Raw genomic sequence first — 23,432 nt, 5'->3', positions numbered from 1 at the left:
AATGGAATGTACGTCCCACACCATACCCCATATGAATGGATCTCACCTCAGCTAGGACACACCTCCCTTTCCACACGCTGGGGAAACCGCTCCCCCAAATCACCTCCCTCTCTGTACCCCACTTCTCTGCAATGTCTTCCACATTTCCCCCTGCCCACCTTCCAGGCTAGTAACTACTCCCAGGGCCCAGGGCCCTCTGGGAGGGTCCAGTCGGCTTGTTCATGGCTTGGAAGCTGCCAGGTGAAGCTAGGGACACAACCAAGGGGACCTTCTGCATCCTAGCACTGCCAGCCCTGTTCGGGCCTCAGCAAGTCACAATCAAGGACCAACACATGCATCCTTCCTGAAACCCAGCATCCAATATGCAAAATTAAACATCCCCAAGCTGATTCGGGGGTCTATTTTTCTACCAGAGAACAAAGTCCCCTGGCTCCCTCCACATTTCTATACCCTCCACACGTCAACGTTGGATTCTGAGCTTAGGAGAACTGGGGGTACCCTGTTTGACTCCCCAGTCTTTGGGGGACCTCATCAAAGGACTGTGAAGGGGGAACTGGGATGTTGAGGGGCAGGAGGACCCCACCATGCCTTCCACCTCTCCTTTCAACCTAAACCAAGTCCCACACCTCCCTGCCCATGTGTGTCATTTCGAGGAAAAAAAAGAATAAATTTTCTAAGCTCTTTCATTGTTGCTTTTCAGTTTTATGAAATTACACTTGTTTGCTTGGGGAAGGGGCATATGGAAGTCAAAAGAAAACTTTTGGGAGTCTGCCCTCCCTTCCTGTGTGGTCAAACTCATGGGGTCAGGCTTGGTGTGAGCACTTTCACCTGCTGAGCCATTGCAGTGGCCTCATTTTAATTTTGTGACTTTTAATTATGAAAAGTGTGTGTGTGTGTGTGTGTGTGTGTGTAAAATCACACTGAGGTGCTCCCAGGGTAAGATGTGTCTGTCTCTCTCTCTCTCTCTCTCTCTCTCTCTCTCTCTCTCTCTCTCTCACACACACACACACACACACACACACACACACACACGCTGCTTCCCTTATCTCTTTCCTGTACCCCCATCCTCCCTCTCACATTTTATTTCCCCCTCTTCTTCCTACCTGCCACTTCCCCCTCTCTCCTTCTCTCCTTCCTTCCTCCCTGCTTCGGACCTTCCTTCACCCCCTCTACTGTCTCTCCTCCTCTTTCTTCTTTAAGACTTTGGAGCCTTGGTGTCCACTCTATTTGTGAAGAGCAAGACAGCTGGAGAGCTGGCTCAGTGGCTAAGAGCCCATCCTGCTCCTGCAGAGCACTTGTCGCAGTCTCAGCACCCACATGACAGCTCACAATCATCTGTAGCTCCTGCTCCATGGATCCAGTGCCCGCTTCCGGCCTTAGAGGACACTGTACTCATATGGCACGTGTGCACATGCGCACGTGCACACGCATGCACACACACACGGAAAGGGGCTTGCCACACAAACCTGACCACCTGAGTCAGATCCCTGGGACCCATGTGCAAGTGGAAGGAGGGAGCTGACTTCATCAGACCTCCACACATGCACCATAGTACATACACACACACACACACACACACACACACACCAAAATAATACATTTTTAAAAGATTTGATTTATATTGCGTGTCTCTCTGTGATGGCCTTGGGTCCCCTGGAGCTGGAGTTACAGTGCTTGTGAGCCACCCAGCATGGGTGTTGGGAACTGAACCCAGGCTCTCTACAAGCAGTATGCACTCCTAACCATTGACATCTCTCCAGCCTCAAGTAAAACACACACAAACACACCACACCACACACACACACACACACACACACACACACACACACACACACACACACCCCACACACCCTTGATGAGGGGCGAGATGGAGCTTTAAATCTGGATGAGGTGGCACACACTTATCATGCAAGCATTTGGACTGGTGAAGGCAGAAGGCTAAGGAGTTCAAAGTCATCACTAGCTACATAGGAAGTTTAAGGTCATTCTGGGCTACATGAGGCCTGGTCTCACTGATCCCCACTAGAAGAAGAGAAGAAGGAGGAGGAGGAGGGCATAAAGAGGAGGAGGAGGAGGAGGAGGAGAAAGGAAACAAAAATTTAAAAACATTTTTCTTGTACACAGATAGGGTAGCATGGAGCTCATTCACTGGGCTGTGCAGCTGTCCCCGCCCTTCACCTCTGGACCCCTCCATCTGTCCACCTAAAGCTCTGTCTCCATTAAACACTAGCTCCATTCTGTACCTTGCCTTGGGAGGTGGAGGCAGGAAGACCAGGAATTCAAAGTCGTTCTTAGCTACTTGATGAGTTGGAGACCAGCCTGGGCTACATGCCACTCTGTCTCAAAAACAGAGGACCACACTTGCTCTCCCTGGCCTGTGGGAGTTAGGGTGCGGACGCTGTATAAAAGACCAGGATGAGCCACACTGCCTACCATCATGCTTGTGAGCTCACAGGCACTTTTGTGACCTCATCCTCCCCTTGCCCCTAAAATCACAAGGCCAGGTAACCAGCCACTCTCAGCTGGGAGCCAGATAGACACCCCAGGAGACGCAGAGACTGGGACACTAATCCTTCAACAGCTATGGGAGTCTACCCCGAGGTAACACAGGAGCCTTGCTCGAGGCCCCAGAGCTTGCTTAAGAGGGTCAAGGCATTATTTACAAAAGCTCTACCCCAGCCCCCCTTCACCCTGCCCCTCCCCCACCTACATCCTGGAACCCAGGGTCCACACATGTCTATGAGTATGTGTTTGGACACATGGGTGAAAACAACCCTGAGCATCCTCCACCGTAGCAGGTAAGTCTGGGGAGTGAGGTGGCACAGGGCCTCAGGCCCTCAGGCTGGACCAAAGGGAGGCAGGTTGAGACTACGTGTAAGACCATGTGGTGGAGCACGCCTGTCATCCCAGCACTCGGGAGGCTGCAGGCAGGCCATCAGAAGTTCAAGGTCATCCTTGGCTGTTTAGTGAGTTAGAGGCCAGTCCGGGCTACATGAGACCCCGTCTCAGAAAAAAAAAAATGAAAAAAGAGGCGAGGAAAGCTGAGGAGAAAGTACCTGACACTCAAGCAAGCATAAGTCCAGAATCAGGTCCCTACAACCTATGTAAATGCTGGGCAGGCTTGACAGCCCAGAGCTGCAGACAGAGATGGGCAGCAAGCTGGATGGCTAGAGCAGGTGAACCGTGAGCTCTGGGCTCAAGTGAGAGACTGTGACTCAACATATAAGGTAGAGAGTGGTCCAGGACAACACTGGACATCAACTCCTGCCCTAGACACACTCATGCACATACAACTCACACAGGCAATCACACATGCTACTGTAAACCTGTGTGCACTCTCACACACAGCCACATATACTGTTACACACACACTCATATGCATGCGCTCTTTCACACACATAGCCACACACACCATTACGCAACCATGCATGTTCTCTCTCACACATACACACATACTGACACCACCACACGCTCACATGCATGTACTCTTACATACACACATACTGCTACAAACACACACGTATGCACTCACACACACATAAACTCACACATTGCTACACGCACTTTTTTTTTTTTTTTTTTTTTTTGGTTTTTCGAGACAGGGTTTCTCTGTGTAGCCTTGGCTGTCCTGGACTCGCTTTGTAGACCAGGCTGGCCTTGAACTCACATCGATCCGTCTGCCTCTGCTTCCAGAGTGCTGGGATTAAAGGTGTTCATCACCAATTCTTTTTTTAATGATTTACTTTGCGCGCGCGTGCATGCGTGCGTGTGTGCGTGTGTGTGTGTGTGTGTGTGTGTACCTGAGTGAAGGTACCTAAGGTGTGTGCCACCATGCCCGGCTTCTGCATGAACTCTCAACTGCTCCAGTCTGTATTTTCATCATGTGGGGGGGGGTGAGGGGGAGAATATCAGGGCAGTGGTGGTGCACACCTTTGATCTCAGCACTCAGGAGGCAGAGGCAGGTGGATTTCTGTGAATTGGAAGACAGCCAGGTCTACACAGTGTGCTCCAGGACACCAAGAGCTACACGGAGAAACTCTGTCACAAAACAAACAAACAAAAAAAAAACTACCAGGTCACCCCCTCCAAAGAACTGTCCATGCCGAGGGAGCAAAGAAAAACAGAGGGGGTGCCCCATGGAGAGCAAGCTCCTTTAGGGCTGAGTGTGGCCAAGTGGGCGACTGTTCTTGCAGGTTCTGGACACAGGAGAGCAGCTGATTGTCCCTGTGGACGCCTTGGAAGAGGGGAACAAGGGAGCCCTGTGGAAGTTTCTGCTCTCGGGAGCCACAGCTGGGGCAGTGTCTCGCACAGGGACGGCCCCTCTGGACAGAGCCAGGGTATACATGCAGGTTTGTCCTTGGGGCCGGGGCCCTTTGCGGGGACAGTATGGTCGGAAAGGGGATAGAGAAGGAGCTGACAGAACTCAGGAGGGACTGGAACTAGACTTAGAGGTCTCAGAAAGTTGTTGCTCAGACTGGAGTTGTGGAAGATGAAGGCAGAATCGTGTTGGGGCTAGGTTTAGAGAACTCCAGGCACAGAGACCAACACGAGATTAGGTCAAACAGTTCGGAGATCTGTGGGTTGTGGCTGATGCCTTTGAGATGGTTGCCGGGGGACCTGAGGGGATGGAAGAAACTCAGGATGGACCCCAAGGCTTCACAAATACAAGAGAAGCACTCACAGCTGAGCAACGTTCCCAGCCCTCCTTTCTTTCTTTTTGAAGAACTTTTTTTTAATGTGTTTTGAGTTTGACTGTGTGCTGTGCACCTGGTGTACATGCAGTGCCGCTGGGAGCCAGAAGAGGGCGATGGATCCTCTAGAACTGGAGCTACAGGTGGTTGCGAGCTGCCATGTGGGTGCTGGGAACCGAACCAGGTTCCTTTGCAGGAGCGACTAGTGCTCTTGACCCCCTGGGTTGTCTTCCCTGGCCCCAGCCCAGTGTTCTACCCACTAGCTGTCCCACCAGCCAGCTGCCCTCTTGCCACATTTTATTTACAGTCATCCCATTAAGTAGCCCAGGATGGCCCTGAATTCACCCTGTAGCTGAGAAAGGACGTGAACTATAATGTTCCTGACACGTCCCAAATAGTTGAGATCACAGACCAGCCTTGCCAGACCTGGCCACAATGGAGATCTTTAGATAAATGTGAAGACTAGATAAATGGATTTGCCCTGTGGCCCCAGCTTGTGAACCCAGTTATACCCCCGATGCTGAAGCTCGTTGACAATTTCAGTGAGAAGACCTTGTGTCAAAACATTTTAAAAAGCCAGATGTGGTGGCACTCGGGAGGCAGAGGCAGGTGGATCGTTATGAGCTCGAGGCCAGCCTGGTCTACAAAGGGAGTCCAGGACAGCCAAGGCTACACAGAGAAACCCTGTCTTGAAATATATATGTGTGTGTGTGTGTGTGTGTGTGTGTGTGTGTGTGTGTGTGTGTATACACACACACTAGGGACATGGCTCAGGGGTGGCCCTCGCCCCCCAATTGTGAGGGACTAGGGGACACCTGGCAGGGTCTCAGGATGGTTCACCTCTCTCACCTCCGCAGGTGTACTCCTCCAAGAGTAACTTCAGGCACCTGGCAAGTGGGCTGCGGAGCCTGATTCAGGAGGGAGGCATCCGCTCTCTCTGGCGGGGCAATGGCATCAACGTGCTCAAGGTCGCCCCTGAGTATGCCATCAAGTTCTCTGTCTTTGAGCAGGTGAGACTGGGGGCTCGCTACAGATCAAGCCCCCGGAGTGCAAGGCACCCCTCCACCCTCCCGACGCACTGTGTCAGGAGATTCTCTCACACCCACTCCCCGCCCGCCCCCCATGGCCCCCGCAGTTTAAGAATTTCCTCTGCGACGTGGACAGCTACTTGCCCTTCCAGGAGCGGCTGCTCGCGGGTCCCCTGGCTGTGGCCATCTCCCAGACGCTCATCAACCCCATGGAGGTAAGGCGGGAGGACCCGGGTGGTCAGGACTGGCTCTGGGGCACCCCCTCGCCTCCTTCCCTTGGCTCCCCCCTTCCTCTCCGACCGCCTTACATCCCACCTTGCTCTTCCTTCTTCATCCTGGCCTCAGCCTCCTCCCATCCCCTCTTCTCCTTTCCCTCTGCTCTCTCCCATCTTGGCTCCTTCCTCTCCCTCCTCACTCTCCTCCACCCTCCTGCCCTGCCTTTTTCTGTTTTGGGGGTTGGGGGGTTGTTTTCAAGATAAGATTTCGCTTTGTAGCTCTGGCTGTCCTGGAACTTGCTCTGTTGACCAGGCTGGCCTCGAACTCAGAGGTCTACCTGCCTCTTCCATCTGAGCACCTGGGAGTAAAGTCATGGTCACCACATCTGCTACCTTTCTTTTTTCTTCCCTCCTTAATTCCCCCCGCTTTGGTTTTTCCAGACAGGGCTTCTCTGTGTAGCCTTGGCTGTCCTGTACTCCCTTTGTAAACCAGGCTGGCCTCAAACTCACAGCGACCAGCCTGCCTCTGCCTCCCAAGTGCTGGGATTAAAGGCGTGCGCCACCACACCCTGCTCCTGTCTTCGCCTTTTCTTTCTTTCTTTCCTTTTTTGTTTGTGTTGTCTTGTTTTTGAGACAGGATTTTTTTTTTTTATATAGAACAGGCTGGCTTCAAACTCAGAGATCTTCCTGCCTCTGCCTCCTGAGTGCTAGCATGCACCATCACTTCTCGGCCTTGCTTTTTCTTTTTTTAAGATTTATTTATTTATTACATATACAGTCTTTTGCCTGCATGTGTGCCTGCACACCAGAAGAGGGCAGATCTCATTATAGATGGTTGTGAGCCACCATGTGATTGCTGGGAATTGAACTCAGGACCTTTGGAAGAACAGACAGTACGCTTAACCTCTGAGCCATCTCTCCAGCCAGTGTTTGTTTTTAGCTTTTTGGTCTTTTGTGTTTTTTTTTTTTGTTTTTTGTTTTTTTTTTTTTTTTTTTAGACAGGGTTTCTCTGTGTAGCCCTGGCCGTCCTGGACTCACTTTGTAGACCAGGCTGGCCTGAAACTCACAGTGATTCACCTGCCTCTGCCTCCCAAGTGCTGGGATTAAAGGCGTGCGCCACCACGCCCAGCAGAAGTTAAGCTTTGGTTTTGCACACGGTAGGCCACCCTTGTCTGGTTGGCTGGTTGGTTGGTTTTTTTTTTAACCTTTGTGTGCACTGATGTTTTGCCTGCATGTATGTCTATGTGAGAGAGTCAGATATTGGAGTTACAGTTGTGAGCTGTCATCTGGGTGCTGGGATTTGAATGCAGGTCGTCTGGAAGAGCAGTTGGTGCCTTTAACCACTGGGCCATCTCTCCAGCACCACCGTCTGGGTTTTTTGGTTTATCTATTCTGTTGTGTGTCTGTTTGTGTATGTGCATGCAGTGCCTGCGGAGGTCAGAAGAGGGCATCAGATCCCCAGGAGCTGGAATTAACATGTTTCCCAGGATCAAATTTAGGTCATCTTGTTTAGGAGCAAATGCCTTAATACATTGAGGCATCTCATCTGCCTCTTCTTCTGGTTTTGAAATGAAGCCTCATGTAGCCCAGGCTGGCCTTGAACTAACTATGTAGCCTAGGATGATCTTGAACTCTCAATCCTCCTCGGCTGCATAGAGAAAGAGGCTAGCCTGGGCTACTTCAGACCCAGTCTCAAATACACAGCATAGATTTGGTTGGCCTTGGGGAATGAGTTTGGTTAAATGAATCTTGGGGTGGCATGATTGGATCCTGCTCCCCCCTCCCCAAAACTGATTTCTCTGTGTAGCCCTGGCTGTCCTGGAACTCAATCTGTAGATCAGCCTGCCTCTGCCTCCCACGTGCTGGGATAAAAGGCGTGATACACCACCACCCAGTGGTGTCTTTAACTCCAGCACTCTGGAAGCAGGACAGACAATCTGTGAGTCTGAGGTCAGTCTGGTCTGGGTTTCAGGTAAGCCAGGCCTACATAGGGAGACTCTAGTAGGGGCAGGGTCTCATTGGAGCCCAGGCTGGACTGGAACTCTCGCTATATAACAGGGTGACTTTAAACTTCCTGTCCCATCTCTACTTTCGCATGCTGAGATCACAGGTGTGTGCCACCGCACTCAGTTTATGGGGGCGCTAGGATGGAACTTAAGGCTTTGCACTAAGCATGCCCTCGACCACAGCCTCAGCCTCATGTTTGTGAGTCTTGGCATGTAGCCCAGGCTGGCCTCAAGTTTGTAATCCTCTTGCTTCAGCCTCCCCAGTGCTGATGGGTGTGTTAAAACCTGGTTTAAACTTTTCTTTAAAAAGCTCAACAGCAACACTGAAGGTGATAGTGCACGCCGTTAATCCCAGCACTTGGGAGACAGAGGCAGGGGGATCTTTGTGAGTTCGAGGCCAGCCTGGTCTACAAAGAGAGTCCAGGACAGCCAAGGCTACACAGAGAGACCCTGTCTCAAAAAACAAAAACAAAAGCAAAACAAAACAAAACAAAAGAGAAACCCTGTCTTGAAGAAAAAAAAAAAAGAAAAAAGAAAAAGAAAAGTCCAACTTCTATTTTGGCTGGAGAGAGATGGCTCAGCCATTAAAGGCTAGGCTCACAACCAAAAAAATAAATAAAAATAAAATATATATATATATATATATATATATATATATATATATATATATATATATATGAATGAGTTCGGTTCCCAGCACCCACAGCTGTCTCTCTAGCCATAAAAACAAAACAAAAGAAAACAAAACAAAACCTCAACAGCCTCAGGAATTAATGTTATAGTGAGAACAACCAGGCTTGTGCACTCCCATTGGGCTCCCTCTTTCCATGTAGATGGCCTATCTAATGCTGCATGTGCACAGCTGAACCCTGGAACCCTTAACAATACTTCACCTATCAATGCCAGGCTGGGTTGCTTAACCAAATGGCCCTCCTCCCTGCCTCCAGGTTCTCAAGACTCGGCTGACCCTTCGCTTCACTGGCCAGTATAATGGGCTTCTGGACTGTGCCAGGCAGACCTTAGAACGGGATGGCACCCGAGCCCTGTACCGAGGCTACCTGCCCAACATGCTGGGCATCATACCCTATGCTTGCACCGACCTGGCCGTCTATGAGGTGTGTGTCCCCGTAGGAGAGCATCACCTTCAGGTCTGCCTGGAGCTTTCTCTCTGCCCCTTAGGGTGCTGGGAACTGAACTTGGGTTTTCTGCAAGGGCAACAAATGCTTTTTACTGGGGAGCCATCTCTCCAGTCCATTGGTTTTGTTTGGTTGTTACCACCACCACTACCACCCCACCCTACCCCACCCCTGCCACTCCACCCATCATAACAGGGTTTCTCTGTATAGCCCTGGCTGTCCTGAAACTCATTCTGTAGACCAGGCTGGCCTTGAACTCAAGAGATCCAAAGCCTGGTTTTCATGACAGGGTCAGCTCAATATGTAGATGAGGCTAGCCTCAAATTTAAAGAGATCCTCCAGCCTCTACCCACGAGTGCTGGGATTAAAGGCATGTGCCCTTGTGCTCAACTGGTTTTTATTTTAAGACAGGCTCCTAGTATGTAGCTTTGGCTGTCCCTGAATTTACAGAGACCCACCAGCCTGATTCAACAGTGGAGGAGTTAAAGGCGCGCACCACCGTGCCTGTCTTGACTCCGAGTCCTTATCAAGAGCACTCTTGTCTCCTTTTGCAGCTACTCCGGTACTTGTGGCAGAAGTCGGGCAGGGACATGAAGGACCCCAGTGGCCTCGTCAGCCTGTCATCTGTAACACTGTCCACAACCTGTGGCCAGATGGCCAGTTACCCACTGACTTTGGTGCGCACAAGGATGCAGGCGCAAGGTCAGCCCCAGGAGCCACTGCACACGCCCTCCCCTGCTTCATGCCAGCTCTCTGGGATTTCTCACCCTTCCCCCACCAACTTCCAGCCTCTCTATACCCCACCTTGAACACCCCTAATCTAATCCTGGCCCTCAAATGAACATGCCTATCACTCCATTGCTTGGGAGGCCAGCCTCAGCTAGGCTGGGATTCTAGCTCAGCCTGGTACAAAGTACACCTGATATGCATGAAGTCATCGGCTCACTCCCTAGATCAGGTGTGCTCTAATTCCAGTAGGAAGTGGAGACAAAACGATCAAGAGTTCAAAGCCACGCCGGGCGTGGTGGTGCACGCCTTTAATCCCAGCACTCGGGAGGCAGAGGCGGGCGGATCGCTGTGAGTTCAAGGCCAGCCTGGTCTAATAAGTGAGTCCAGGACAGCCAAGGCTACACAGAGAAATTCTGTCTCAAAAAAAAAAAAAAAAAAAGAGTTCAAAGCCAGCCAGGTGTGGTGGCGCACGCCTTTAATCCCAGCAATCGGGATGCAGAGGCAGGTGGATCTCTGTGAGTTTGAGGCCAGCCTGGTCTACAAAAGAGAGTCCAGGATAGCCAAGACTATTTACACAGAGAAACCCTGTCTCAAAAAAAAAAAAAAAAAAAAAAAAAAAAAACCTTTAAAAAAATTTGAAGTTCAAAGCTAGCCTTAGCTACATATGGAATTCTAGGCCCTCTTGCACTACATGAGACCATCTCAAAATACATACATACATAGCAAGAACCCAATGATCTCTACAAACCGCCCCCAAATGTAACTTATCCTCCACACTGACCACGGTGACATCTCATGTCAGACCCACTGCTGATCTTGTCTTTGTCTGTCCCCAGACACAGTGGAAGGCTCCAACCCCACCATGCTGGGAGTCTTCAGGCGGATACTGAGCCAGCAGGGCTGGCCCGGGCTGTACAGAGGCATGACGCCCACATTACTAAAGGTGTTGCCAGCAGGCGGCATCAGCTACCTGGTGTACGAAGCCATGAAGAAAACCCTGGGTGTACAAGTCCTGAGCAGATGACATGCCCTGAACAGGAAGAGAATGGAAGACCCAGTGTCCCTGGATCTCAAAGGGCCCTCTAAGGCTCAAGCGTTAGGCCATTTTGGTTTGTAAAAACCATCCAGGACTAGGGTTAGAACGCTGGGAGTCCCTCCTGTGGGATACAGTCTGAGTTGCGACTCCAGCCTGGTTTTTGCAGGCTTGTCCAACAGAAGGCGCAGACAGGGAATAAAATTAGTTTTGGCTGTCTGTGTCTGGAATTAGCTGGTTCTGGGTGGAAAGCTGGGAGTATGAGGGTGTAGTTCAGGGAGCTTGCCTGGCATGAATAAACTCCTGGGTCTAGCTGGGCGTGGGTGGCGCACACCTTTAATCCCAGCACTCCGGAGACAGAGGCAGGCATATCTTTGTGAGTCAGAGGCCAGCCTGGTCTACACAGCAAGTCCGCGTCAGCCAAGGCTACACAGAAAAACCTTGTCTCGGAAAACCGGAGGAGGGGGGGAATCCTAGGTCTAACCCCCAACCTGAGGACCTGGGGAGCAAGGGGTTTGGGTTCCTGTAGGAACCTGAGATTTTTTGATCCAGGCTAGGAACTAGGGGACCTGGACCCCTGTTAAGAACTTGGGATCCCTTCTGAGTCCAGGGTTGGGAGCAGGGGGCTTGGACCTCTTTGGGGACCTGGGTTCAGATCCGGGACAGGCTTGAAGTAAGTTTGATGAGTTGGTGCCATGAGTCCTGGAAGAAGTGCCGGCTGAGATGGAAAACTCAGGAAATCCCTGGGTGCTTCACCCAATCTCGGGCCACCCACGCCTCGAGAAACAACGACAGCCAAGGCTTCGAGCAGGCCACGTGCAAAGCCGCTTGGGGCGCTGCTGACCTAGAGGTCAGGCCGGAGTCCCGTAGCTAACCACCGCCCACCTCCGCTGCCATTCACTCGGGCTCCCGCTAATCCGCTCTTGCCGTCTGGAAGCCGGTTCCACCCCAACGTAGGTGGCTTTCACTGGCTCCTATCAAAACAGGGCTCTATTACTTCCGTTGCCATTTGCCCATGAAGGCGTCGCTCATTGAACGCTTGCCCTTGTCGCTCAGCCATTGGCTCCGAAGTCAGAGGGACTCAGAGTCTGAGAAAAGCCGTCAAGTCCAAATCCAAGCGCATCACCCCCAAAACGCCTCAGGGTCTGGATTAGTTGACTGCCAATCTTGACAAGCACCGCCTCCCGCGTGTATTCATTGGCTAGAGCACCCGCCCGGTAGAGCTCCTTTTGCTAAGCTCCGCCTCGGAGCCCACGTGACTGGTCAGAGCCCTCATTCTCATCCTGGAAGCCGCCCCGAGAATCTGGAACTCTCGCTTCATTGGGCTTCCTGACTTCTCGCGTGACTTCCAATTGTCCACCCAGCGCCGGCAGCCCGCAGCCTATTGAGTCCTATAGCCGTCAATCACTCCGTGCCTCCCGCCCCCTGCGTCTTGCCGGACTCTGACTGGTCACCCGGATCTACGGCCCGCGATAGGCAGGCGTGGAGCGACAGCCGTATCCTACTGGCTGCTCCGCGCCGTCTGTCACGCCGGCGGCGGGAGGAGGTGCCCCTCTTTCCCCCCCTCGTCGTCTTCCCAGCCGCTGGCTTCCCATCGTGCTCCGCGGCCGTGTGGAGCGAGGCCTTGTTCCCGCGTTGAGCCGCCGCCGCCGCCGCCTCCTCAGCTTGAAGCCTCCGCGCCAGGCCCGTCCGCCCCTCGCCATGTCGGACTATAGCACCGGAGGCCCCCCGCCCGGCCCGCCGCCTCCCGCCGGCGGAGGAGGAGGAGCCGCGGGTGCGGGAGGAGGCCCTCCGCCGGGCCCACCGGGCGCGGGAGACCGGGGCGGCGGAGGCCCCGGCGGCGGCGGCCCGGGTGGAGGAGGCGCGTCCGGGGGCCCTTCACAGCCTCCCGGGGGCGGCGGCCCGGGGATCCGCAAGGACGCCTTCGCCGACGCCGTGCAGCGGGCCCGCCAGGTGAGAAGGCCGCGAGGGCGCGTGCGCGCGCGGGGGAGGGGGCGGTGGCGCGCGCGCGGGGTCGCGGGAGGGTCACGTGGGCGGCGGGCTCGGTGCGGGGAGTCTGGGGCCGCCTTGGCATAAGGGTGACCCTCATCGTGCTTGGAGTTAGGGGTGCGCTAAAGGGGGGGTGGTCTCCGAGAACTAGCCCTTGCAACTGGAAGATCCCTATTAGGATACCAGGGCTTGCAGCCTTGGGGTTCCCTGAGAGACCCACCCCCAAAACTGGCATCAAGTGTTCCCTTTTAGGATAGGAAGGTTGCAGCCTTGGAGTTCACAGTTATTCCTGAGTGCACAGGAGGATTCCTCCAGGACCCACAAAGATTACAGTCTGGAACAGTGTCCCCAAGAGCTATCCCCCGAGCTTGCACTCATGTTTACACTCAGGACACAAGGGCTTGTATTCCGGGGGACCACTCTAGAATCCAGGAGGGTTTGCAAAGGCCTGAGCTTGAGTGTCATGAGGGTGTCCCCAGGAATCACTTCTGGATTTATAGTGGGACACCCCTCTTAGAGCTTGGAATCTGAAGCAGGAGCCATTCCTAAGCTCAGGAAGGATGAGGTCAGAGATGGTGGGGGATCCTTCTTAGAGCCCCACAAGACCTTGGGATCTTAAGAGGCCCCGAGAGCCACTCAGGGTTTGTAAAAGTTGCATTCAAGGATGCTAGGGAACCACTATTCAGACATATAAAGGCTCAGAATACCAGGGAGTTCCTAGACTGAGCCCTAGGTTTGCAAAGAGCCTTAGCTTGGTCATATACTTAGAAGGTGGGAACCCATCTTAGTACATACTTGTGCCCTTCCAGAAATCCAGCACCTGCCTTGCTTTGCACACCCCTGCTCCCATTTCTGAGCAGGTCCCACAACCCATCCCATTTCTGTCCTTCCTCTTGGATCTTGATGGCTAAGAGAGAACTCTTTGTGAGAGAGCTTGGGCTTTGCAGTGAGGTGGGAAAGATGGACATGGTTACCGCTTTTTACTGTTAAAAAGAATTGTCTGTCTCCCTTTGGGAACAAGACTTGTTTTGATGATAGCATATAGAAAGAAGTGCATGTGCTGGTGTGGCCCAGCTCAGCTTTGCCCACAACTCTACTCTGGTCAGTTCTGAATGTTGGACAGGACAGGCTCACAGTGGGTGGTGGTGTCCTGGGGTTGTCCTAAGGCCTCTGGGCTTGAGGACTGGCTCCTCCCAAGGTGCGAACCCATTGGATTATTGCTCTCTTCATTGTCATCTCTGCCTCCTTCACTCCAACGTGGGGTGGGCTCTTGCATTCCTTTTTTTCTGGTCATCCCTCAAAATGTCTCATTAAGAGGCAGCTTACCCCGGGTGTGTGAGTGCTGTCAGTGGGGATGACACTCCTTGTCAAGGGTAAGCATGCTTTTTTGGCTTTGTAATAGAGTAGGCCAGATCCAGAGTTCAAGATTTGGGGTGTGTTGCTGGCATTGGGGTGATGTGAAGATGCTGTCTGTACACTTGAAACTCAGTACTTGTCCCAAAGAGGCTTTTGTTTTGGTCATACTGGACCGTCAGGTGCCTTGAAGGCAGAAGCCTGGCTGAGATGTCTAAGGATATTTTTATAAAGATGTCAAGGGTAAGAGGAAAGTTGGAAGGACCACATTGCTGCCCATGCCACTTGTTGGAGGAGACCCAGGAATCCCTGTCCTCCTGAGCTGCTGTTCCCTTTGCACTTAGAACAACTTGTGGGCACAGGTCTGCCAATAAGGAGGAACAGGGAGCCTGCGGTTCTTAGAGAACTTGGGAGACCTTCCTAAAAGTTTCCAGGGTCTATGCCCACAATCCTCCCCTAAATGGGGGGCGGGGGCACTCCAGGCCAAATCTTGAGGCAAACAAGGGTTGCTTGGGATGGCAATTCATCTACATTTCCTACCTCGTCCTAGATTGCGGCCAAAATCGGAGGTGATGCTGCTACCACCGTGAATAACAACACTCCTGATTTCGGTTTTGGGGGCCAAAAGAGACAGCTGGAAGATGGAGGTAACTCCTGCGGCGGTGCCTGCCTCTCACCTGCGAGGGAGGCCTAGGGCTGCAAAGTAGCACTTTGTCCCAGTGAGGCTACAAGACCGGGGAGCCAGACCAGCTTTTTGTTCCATCTGCCACCCTTAAGTATCAGGTAGCTGAGAGAAGGGCAGGTCAATTGAGACTAGGGAAAGTTGTAGGTTCTCAAGATTGTTCCTTCCCTATGAGACTGGCACACAGCACAAGCATCACCAGGGTGGCTCTTGAGCAGCACACTTGTTCCTGGGCAGGTCCAACTGTAACCTGGAAGAACCCTGTGATGTTACTAATGTCCACATGTTAAAAGTTTTTTTTTTTTTGGCCAGGGGTGGTGGCTCATGCCTTTAATCCCAGGCGGGGGCGGGCGGATCTCTATGAGTTCGAGGCCAGCCTGGTCTACAAAGTGAGTCCAGGACAGCCAAGGCTACACAGAGAAACACTGTCTTGGGAAAAGTGAACTTTTTCACTCTGGGATAGTGAATGACTTGGGCATGTTGCCCCTTTCTGGGCCAACACCTACTAACCCTTCATCTAGGCTGTTCTGCGGGGCTAGTGGTGACAATGCCTGGAACATGCTGCACCAGCTTTGGGGTTGATGCGGTGTAGGTGGGTGGTGTCGCATCTGACAGTCTCTCTCATCCACAGACCAGCCAGACAGCAAGAAAATGGCTTCCCAGGGAGACTGTAAGTCCACTGGGTGTGTGGGCACGGGGGCATTGGGGGTATTGGGTCCAGGAAACCTGTATGTAGTGGCTCAGAAAGTTTAGGGTTCTTCAAGCCTGTGGAAATTGAAACAAAGGCTCTAGAGGCAGGCTTTTTTTTTTTTTTTAAGGCATTATTTATTATTATGTATACAGTGTTGTGCCTGCATGTACACCTGCAGCCCAGAAGAGGGCGTCATATCATATTATAGATGGTTGTGAGCCACCATGTGGTTGCTGGGACTTGAACTCTGTAAGAGCAGCCAGTTTTCTTAATCTCTGAGCCATCTCTCCAGCCCTAGAAGCAGGCTTTTATGGGGAGAGGCTACAGCACCCTCAGGATGTAGATCCATGCACAAAGTCATGTTGTGGGTTCCATTTGTTCCGTGCAAGGACATCATGGGTTGGTGTTATGGGGCCCAGATAGATGCTAAGCTAGACTCCACTTTAAATTTCTCTCTACAGCTCTTGGTTCTCAACTGGGACCCATCCATCCTCCCCCCAGGTAAGCTATCGCTGGCCTCCTGTTATCTCTGGTTTTGGGGCTGGCATAAAGGCATCTCTGGAGTAAAGGAGATGCTAGCGGGCCTGGGGATTGTGTCCACTAGTATGCTCTGTGAAGTGGGATTGGTTGTAGCTGCTGGAGCAGCTCAGTTCCACACTAACTATGACTGGTCAGATGCTCCCAGGGTGATCAGATCCTGTGGGTATGTGCTGCTGTCTGGCTGCCTCAGACTGCCTGGCGTGAATGTGACCAGGTTGTTGAGAGAGGCCACTGGTTTCTTTAATGAAATATTGTAGACACTGACTGGAGAAAGAAAACTGTGACAAGCCCCCTTTTACTGATGTCTGTACTGTCAGTGTGGTATGAAATGTACAAGGTGGGAAAGCTGTAACCCAGCCAGGAGAGCACTCATCCTGGATTACCTCCCCACTACTCTACCTTTAAAAAAAAAAAAAAAAAAAAGAGCACAGGCAACATGACACATCTGCCATCCTAGCGCTTGGGAGATGAAAGCAGGGGGATTAGGAGTTCAAAGCCAGCCTGAGCTACATAGAATTTTGTCCAAAACCAAGTGTTTGTTCTTACCTGAGGAAATGGATTGCCATGGGCCACTTGTTGATCCTTGGATGTCTTCAAGCCATTGTCCTTGGATTGTTGGTGGCAGGCTTGCAGCAAAGGCCCTGGGACTTCAAAGGGCTGGGTCTTTCTCTCCTGGAGAGCTGGGGTCTCTTCCCTGGCTAGAGACTGACGTTGAGTGTCTTTTCCCACAGGACCTCAATGACAGAAGAGTATAGGGTTCCAGACGGCATGGTGGGCTTAAGTGAGTATGGGTCCCCATGATGAGGGTGGGGCCTGCAAGCCTCTGGCTGCCTCAGGCCAGGGGGTTTCTGGTAGTGTCCAAGGGACCACTGTTGGGGAGACTTGTCTTGGGTGCCCTTACTCGGCCTTCACTTTTCTTTTCTTTCTACCTAGTCATTGGCAGAGGTGGTGAGCAGATTAACAAAATCCAGCAGGACTCGGGCTGCAAAGTTCAGATCTCACCAGGTAAGGCCCTCTGTCTGTAGTTTCCTGGGACCCCAGAACGGAGCAGGCTCTGCTGGGTGGTTGGTTCCTGCAGACGCAGCACAGCACTGTCCCTTTTCAGGTGCTGTTGCCCTCTTCTACTTTGTATCTTATTGCCTATGTCTTTATGTGTGTGTGTGGGAGGGGTGCACCTGTCACAGCACACAGAGTGGGGTCAGTTAGTGGTCTTGTTATATGGGGCCCAGAGATTGAACTCAGGTTGTCTGGATTGGTGATGAGCGCCTTTGCTCTCTGAGCTGTGTCCTTGCCCCTTGCTTTCTCTTTGCATGTGGGGTGGCCTAGGGGAATGTGGGCTTGGTCATGGAGGTGCTTCTTTCCAGGTGCAAGCTCTATGCTGTCACCTTAAAGCATCATGAGATAGAAATTAGTGCTCCAGAAAGCAGCATGGCAGGGTGACCCTAGCTCTGAGGCTGTCTGGCCCTGCTCCTGTGGAGTATATACATGGGGCCTTGCTCAGAAGTCTTTCAGATTTGATCCCGGGCCCCCATGCTGCTAAGAGACATCCTAAGCTGATTTCTGGTTTGGTTTTTTTGTTTGTTTGTTTTGGTTTTTTTTTTTGTTTGTTTGTTTTTGTTTTGGTTTGTTTTTGGTTTTGGTTTGTTTGTTTTTGGTTTGTTTTGTTTTGTTTTTTTTGTTTTTGTTTTTCGAGACAGGGTTTCTCTGTGTAGCCTTGGCCATCCTGGGCTCACTTTGTAGACCAGGCTGGCCTTGAACTCACAGCAATCCACCTGCCTCTGCCTCCTGAGTGCTAGGATTAAAGGCGTGCGCGGCCTAAGCTGATTTCTGGAGTCTCCTCTTTCCCCCTATCTGACCTCTTGCCTTGGCCTCTTGAGTGCTAGGGTGATGGAGTTGTGGTGCTCTGCATGTCTGCCTCCTGAGTTCTGCCTTCCCCACTGAGTTTTAAAGAAGCAGCCTTCTGGTGTCTCATGACAGGGGATAAAGTGATTTATAGGAGAGGGCCACAGGCTGTCCTGGAAGTTTTATGTCCCCACAGCAGCAGCCCTCCGCTCTGGCCACTGAGCCTCTCTTCTTTTCTGCAGATAGTGGTGGCCTCCCTGAGCGCAGTGTGTCCCTGACTGGAGCCCCCGAGTCTGTCCAGTAAGTCCCTAGCTGGGTCTCCTGCAGGAGAGGGTGGCACCTATGTGTGTCCTTCCCACCTGACCTATCCCTAGAGCTGTGTGGACAAGCTGACACCCCTTCTTAAAGCTGAATAGCCCCAGGTCCTTGGCAACCGCCAGATACCTGAGCTGGGTGTGCTCCAGATGCACACTCTGAATGCCACCCTGTTACCTCCCTAGAAAGGCAAAGATGATGCTGGATGACATCGTGTCACGGGGCCGTGGGGGCCCCCCAGGACAGTTTCATGACAATGCCAATGGAGGTCAGAATGGCACAGTGCAGGAGATCATGATCCCCGCTGGCAAGGCTGGCCTGGTCATCGGCAAAGGTGGGGAGACCATCAAGCAGCTACAGGTACGTAGCGGGACAGGCTGAAGCATTTGTCCCTGGTCCCCAGCAGCCCCCACCAGAGCCTGCCTCTGACAGACACTTACATTACAGGAGCGTGCTGGGGTTAAGATGATTTTAATTCAGGATGGCTCCCAGAACACAAACGTAGACAAGCCACTGCGGATCATCGGGGACCCGTACAAAGTTCAGGTGAGTGTCCAGACAGCATGGACTCTGCAAGGCTCCACTGTCCAGCCTGCCCTGAGGTCTTCCCAGCTGCTGCCAGGAGTAGCTTCTCTTAAGCCCTTTAGCCTCTTGCCTTTCTAAAGCATTGTGTAGTTAGTTCCACAGGGATGTGGGGGACCCTCGCAGGTGCCAGGAAGTGGGTGTTGAGGCGGCACACTTGCCTGTGCGCACTGCTCAGTGTGGTGTGTTCACAGCAAGCCTGTGAGATGGTGATGGACATCCTGCGAGAACGTGACCAGGGTGGCTTTGGTGACCGCAATGAGTATGGATCTCGGGTCGGTGGAGGTATTGATGTGAGTACAGGCACTCCAGGGAGGTGGGCAGCTGGGAGCAAGGTAGAGCTAGGGGCACACTGTGTGACCTGATGCCTCCTGGCCTCCCAGGTGCCTGTACCCCGGCATTCGGTTGGTGTGGTTATTGGCCGGAGCGGAGAGATGATCAAGAAGATCCAGAATGATGCTGGTGTACGCATCCAGTTCAAGCAAGGTGAGGGGTGGGCGCCACCTTCGCCCAGACTGTCTCTATACCCCCAGCTCTTGGAGGTCCTCAGTGCCTTTACAGATCTGTCAGTTTCTTTTCTGGAACCATTGTTCAAGATTGCTTAGCTAATTTCTGTGGACCCCTAAAGGTGGGAGGACACTCAGGCTGCTACTTTTGAGTGGGTGGGCATCTTCTGAGAAACAGGGCTTTCTGCTTGCTTGCATGAAAGCATCAAATCAGGGGAACTGATCTCTGAGGAAGCTTGCCTTTGCTTTTTCTTGGTGTGGATGTCAGATGATGGGACCGGCCCCGAGAAGATTGCTCACATCATGGGTCCCCCAGATCGGTGTGAGCACGCAGCCCGCATCATCAATGACCTCCTCCAGAGTCTTCGCAGTGGGCCCCCAGGTCCTCCAGGGGCCCCTGGCATGCCCCCTGGGGGCCGGGGCCGAGGCCGAGGCCAAGGCAACTGGGGCCCTCCTGGAGGGGAGATGACCTTCTCCATTCCTACTCACAAGTGTGGGCTGGTGATCGGCCGAGGTGAGTCCCCAAGGCCCTGCCCTTGCCCTGCCTAGCTCTGCACTTGCCAGCCCTTCACTAACTGTGGCCCCATAGGTGGTGAGAATGTGAAGGCCATTAACCAGCAGACGGGCGCCTTTGTGGAAATATCTCGGCAGCTTCCGCCCAATGGGGACCCCAATTTCAAGTTGTTTGTCATCCGGGGCTCGCCCCAGCAGATTGACCATGCAAAGCAGCTCATTGAGGAGAAGATAGAGGTGGGTTCTGTCCAGTGCTGGTGAAAGGTGCCCCTCCCCCCTGGATTGCTCACTGCAGCTGCCACTTTTTCCCTCAGGGTCCCCTCTGCCCAGTTGGACCAGGCCCTGGGGGACCAGGCCCCGCTGGACCCATGGGACCTTTCAACCCTGGACCCTTCAACCAAGGACCTCCAGGGGCACCCCCACAGTAAGTACTTTTTGGCTTCCTGAGTGGTGGGGCCTGGCATAAGAGGGACAGGACCTTTCTCAGCCCTGCCTCAAGCACAGGAGGAGCTAGCTGCGTGCAGCCTGGTGTCATGGGTGCCATGAGAGAGTGTACTGCCTTTGACCTTGGTCTCGGTCCTATATCAGCCCCAGCTTTCGGGTGTTGGTAGGGGCTTGTTTTCACACCCTCGAGCCAGCTCTGATGGACACTTCTCCCTTCCCTTGCAGTGCTGGCGGTCCCCCTCCTCACCAGTACCCGCCTCAGGGCTGGGGCAATACCTACCCCCAGTGGCAACCGCCTGCCCCTCACGACCCAAGTAAGTGTCAGCACCACATAGGAAATTTAGGAGGTGACACTAGGCCAACTATTGTGTCTTCCTTCAACCAATATCTTTTCTTTTATAGACAAAGCTGCTGCAGCTGCTACAGACCCAAATGCTGCCTGGGCTGCCTACTACTCCCACTATTACCAGCAACCCCCAGGCCCTGTGCCAGGCCCTGCCCCAGCCCCAGCTGCCCCACCTGCGCAGGGGGAGCCCCCCCAGCCTCCACCCACTGGCCAATCAGACTACACGAAGGCCTGGGAAGAGTATTACAAAAAAATTGGTAAGTTCAGTGTTGGGGAGCAGTGAGGTATGCTGTACATTGTCCAGCTTCCCTGACACCCTGTTCCTCAGGCCAGCAGCCCCAGCAGCCTGGAGCACCCCCACAGCAGGACTACACCAAGGCCTGGGAGGAATACTACAAGAAGCAAGGTGAGCTGCTGGGTGGGGCCAGGGGTGAGACTGCCTGGGTGGGTTCTTCTGCCAGCCACTCACTATCTTTGTGCCCACAGCACAAGTGGCCACTGGTGGGGGTCCTGGAGCGCCCCCTGGCTCCCAGCCTGACTACAGTGCTGCCTGGGCTGAGTATTACAGACAGCAGGCCGCTTACTACGGACAGACCCCAGGCCCTGGTGGCCCACAGCCGCCTCCTACCCAGCAGGGACAGCAGCAGGCAAGTGGGAACTGCCACCCTCCTCCTCCTCCTTTCTCCTTCCAACCCCCGGCCACCGTCCATCCTGCCTTAGTGGGTAGCGCCGGAAACCCTTTCCCCTGCGGGGTGTGTCCTTGATGCCAGCCTCGGGCGTGTGGCCAGAGTCTCCCGGAGCCCCACAACCCCGCCGCTGAGAAGCGCCCACTGGGTGCAGAGGCTCACGGAAGAGGCTCCTCCGGCAGCCGCTGTTGGTGCGACGTTGTCGGGTGCTGGGGGCACCGGCCGCAAAGGTGGAACTCTGAACTGCTGGGGTGTCCCGGGTGGGGGCAGGAAGTGGGGACTGCGCTGGGTGCCATGCCGGTTGCTGAACCCACTTGCTCAGAATCTGGCCACTTGGGAAGAAAATGTCTATTTTTCCCCCTTCTCAGCATCACTATTTGGGTTTTGTTCTTTTTTATTCTTTTATTTTTTTAAAGCCACCATCTTTATCTCCCATGTCCAAGTAACTGTGTTGCAGGCGGCCCTGGCTCTGCTGGGATGGAGGGGAATCCACTGAGGGGACTGGGCCCTCCCTGCCTGGCGAGGCCACCTCTTGTGTGCTTGCCTCTGTGTCCCGGTCTTGTCTGTGAAGTGGGCATGACGATCGTTGCCACCTTCCAACCTACCTCACAGGGGTGTTGTGGGGACACCGTGGTCTGAATGTTGTGATGCCGAGCCGCCGCCTCCCTCCTCTGCCCTTTCCCCACCCTGGCACTTCTCCCCTGTGCGCCTCCTTCCCACACCTCTGGCTTCTTCTGCTGCAGACCCTCCTCCTCCTCCTCCCTCCTGCTTCTTCTCCACCAAGGAGCAGTCCGACTTCAGCGAGTCCCCAAGGCAGAAAGTCAGCGCCCTGCTTGGCCTGTGTGGGCTTGGGCCCGGCCTCCTGGCTGCTGCCTCCTGTAGCCCGGCCACCCTCCTGCCATGACCATTCCTGTCTCTCCCTCTCCACAGGCAAATGAAGCAAATGGATGTGAACTTCATCTGTGAAAATATTTTTTTCCTCCATTTTTGTTCCATTTGGGGGCTTCTTTTATTGGTTTCTATATTTGATTGGTTTAATGAGAGAGCAACAGCTGCCCGGGGTATAGGGGTCCCCTCATGCTGAGGCGCTCCCTCTCTCATTCTGTGTGTCTCACATTTTTTTCCTTCCAAAATCAGATCCTTCATGTTGAGCCAGCCTTAGAAAATAGCGAGAATTTAACCTCTGCCAAAAAAAAAAAAAAAAAAAAAAGAGTTTAAAAATTAAATCACAAAGAGCAGAACAAAACCTATAAAATGATATATATATAGAAATATATAAATCTCTATCCCCCAGCCTCTGAGCCCATCCCTCTGAGGGAAGTGGTTCACTTTCTCCCTATTGCCCAGGGCCCTATTCTTGTTTTTAAATAAACTTTTTAAAAGGAAAGAAACAGTCACTCTTGCTATCTCTTTTTTTTTTTTTTTCCCCTGTGTTGTTGTGTTTTTTTTTTTTTTTTAGTTAGAGTTGGAACATTCCTTGGACCAGGTGTGGGTGTCGCAGGCCCCTCCTGCCCTGCCCATCTTTTTCTCTATCTCTGTCTCTCCCCTCTTCTCTCCCCCCTGCTCTTCCCTGGCTCCGCCTTGTACCCACCCCAACCCCAGGACTGGCCTGGTACGTTGTCATCTGTTGAAGATGAGATAAACTGAGAAAAAAAAATGAGAACAAAACAAAAAAAATTGTATGGCAGTTTTTACTTTTTATCGCTCGTTTTTAACTTCACAAATAAATGGTAACAAAACCTCGCTTTCTTGTTGGCTGCCGTCTGTCTCTCCTGCCCTTCAAGTAGGCTTCTGAAGTGGAAGTGCACTGCTGCTGTCTAGGCGGTGTAAACATAACCCTGCTGATGAGACATTGTAGGGATTTTAGAGGATGGTTTGCAGGCCTGTGCTTTCCTAACCTCCCTTTTGTTCCGGTGCACAGGGTAGAGAAGATGGGGGTAGAGTGCAGTCCCAGAGACTACCTTTCCTTTCAGGGAGCCCTGCCCAGATGTCTCTCTCCCTTTGGGATTTGAGGAACCAGGCACTGAAGAGTGTCCCCAGGGCTCGTGTTCCCATGGATGTGGCCACAGTTGTCACTAAGGCTACCTCATGGAAGCATCCCATTG

At 52.8% G+C, this 23,432-nt stretch overlaps 2 protein-coding genes across 3 annotated transcripts; both read left to right on the top strand.

The window, feature by feature from the left end:
* The first annotated feature begins 2,583 nt into the window (after nucleotides 1-2,583).
* On the top strand, nucleotides 2,584-11,021 carry Slc25a41 (solute carrier family 25 member 41). Its single transcript, XM_051172748.1, has 7 exons — nucleotides 2,584-2,601; nucleotides 4,194-4,349; nucleotides 5,549-5,701; nucleotides 5,827-5,934; nucleotides 8,888-9,055; nucleotides 9,631-9,778; nucleotides 10,642-11,021. Exons 1-7 carry the CDS (start codon nucleotides 2,584-2,586, stop codon nucleotides 10,827-10,829), a joined length of 939 nt encoding a protein of 312 aa, XP_051028705.1. The 3' UTR covers nucleotides 10,830-11,021.
* Nucleotides 11,022-12,417: 1,396 nt separating this feature from the next.
* Khsrp (KH-type splicing regulatory protein) lies at nucleotides 12,418-22,740 on the top strand. Of its 2 annotated transcripts, XM_051172867.1 has the most exons (19): nucleotides 12,418-12,791; nucleotides 14,731-14,827; nucleotides 15,494-15,532; nucleotides 16,015-16,054; nucleotides 16,825-16,874; nucleotides 17,027-17,098; nucleotides 18,178-18,235; nucleotides 18,436-18,610; nucleotides 18,698-18,796; nucleotides 19,027-19,125; nucleotides 19,216-19,318; nucleotides 19,607-19,852; nucleotides 19,928-20,088; nucleotides 20,166-20,275; nucleotides 20,521-20,609; nucleotides 20,698-20,898; nucleotides 20,970-21,047; nucleotides 21,128-21,288; nucleotides 22,258-22,740. In XM_051172867.1, exons 1-19 carry the CDS (start codon nucleotides 12,540-12,542, stop codon nucleotides 22,291-22,293), a joined length of 2,166 nt encoding a protein of 721 aa, XP_051028824.1. In that variant the 5' UTR covers nucleotides 12,418-12,539; the 3' UTR covers nucleotides 22,294-22,740. The 2 variants fall into 2 exon arrangements, with proteins under 2 accessions (XP_051028824.1, XP_051028823.1); XM_051172866.1 differs by having other exon boundaries at nucleotides 12,419-12,791; nucleotides 21,128-22,740.
* Nucleotides 22,741-23,432: the final 692 nt, after the last annotated feature.

Source organism: Acomys russatus, chromosome 31 (assembly GCF_903995435.1).
Source record: "Acomys russatus chromosome 31, mAcoRus1.1, whole genome shotgun sequence".
Taxonomy (NCBI): domain Eukaryota; kingdom Metazoa; phylum Chordata; class Mammalia; order Rodentia; family Muridae; genus Acomys; species Acomys russatus.
Note: the sequence above shows the minus strand (reverse complement) of the source record. Positions and strands in the feature narration are given on the sequence as shown.

Bases quoted from the DNA above. Each gene is read 5' to 3' on its own strand.
- Slc25a41 (XM_051172748.1), top strand. The intron at 5,702-5,826 runs GTGAGACTGGGG...TGGCCCCCGCAG, and splicing joins AGTTCTCTGTCTTTGAGCAG to TTTAAGAATTTCCTCTGCGA. The intron at 9,779-10,641 runs GTCAGCCCCAGG...GTCTGTCCCCAG, and splicing joins CACAAGGATGCAGGCGCAAG to ACACAGTGGAAGGCTCCAAC.
- Khsrp (XM_051172866.1), top strand. From the start codon at position 12,540: ATGTCGGACTATAGCACCGGAGGCCCCCCGCCCGGCCCGCCGCCTCCC. The intron at 19,853-19,927 runs GTGAGTCCCCAA...GTGGCCCCATAG, and splicing joins TGGGCTGGTGATCGGCCGAG to GTGGTGAGAATGTGAAGGCC. The intron at 20,276-20,520 runs GTAAGTACTTTT...CTTCCCTTGCAG, and splicing joins CCTCCAGGGGCACCCCCACA to TGCTGGCGGTCCCCCTCCTC.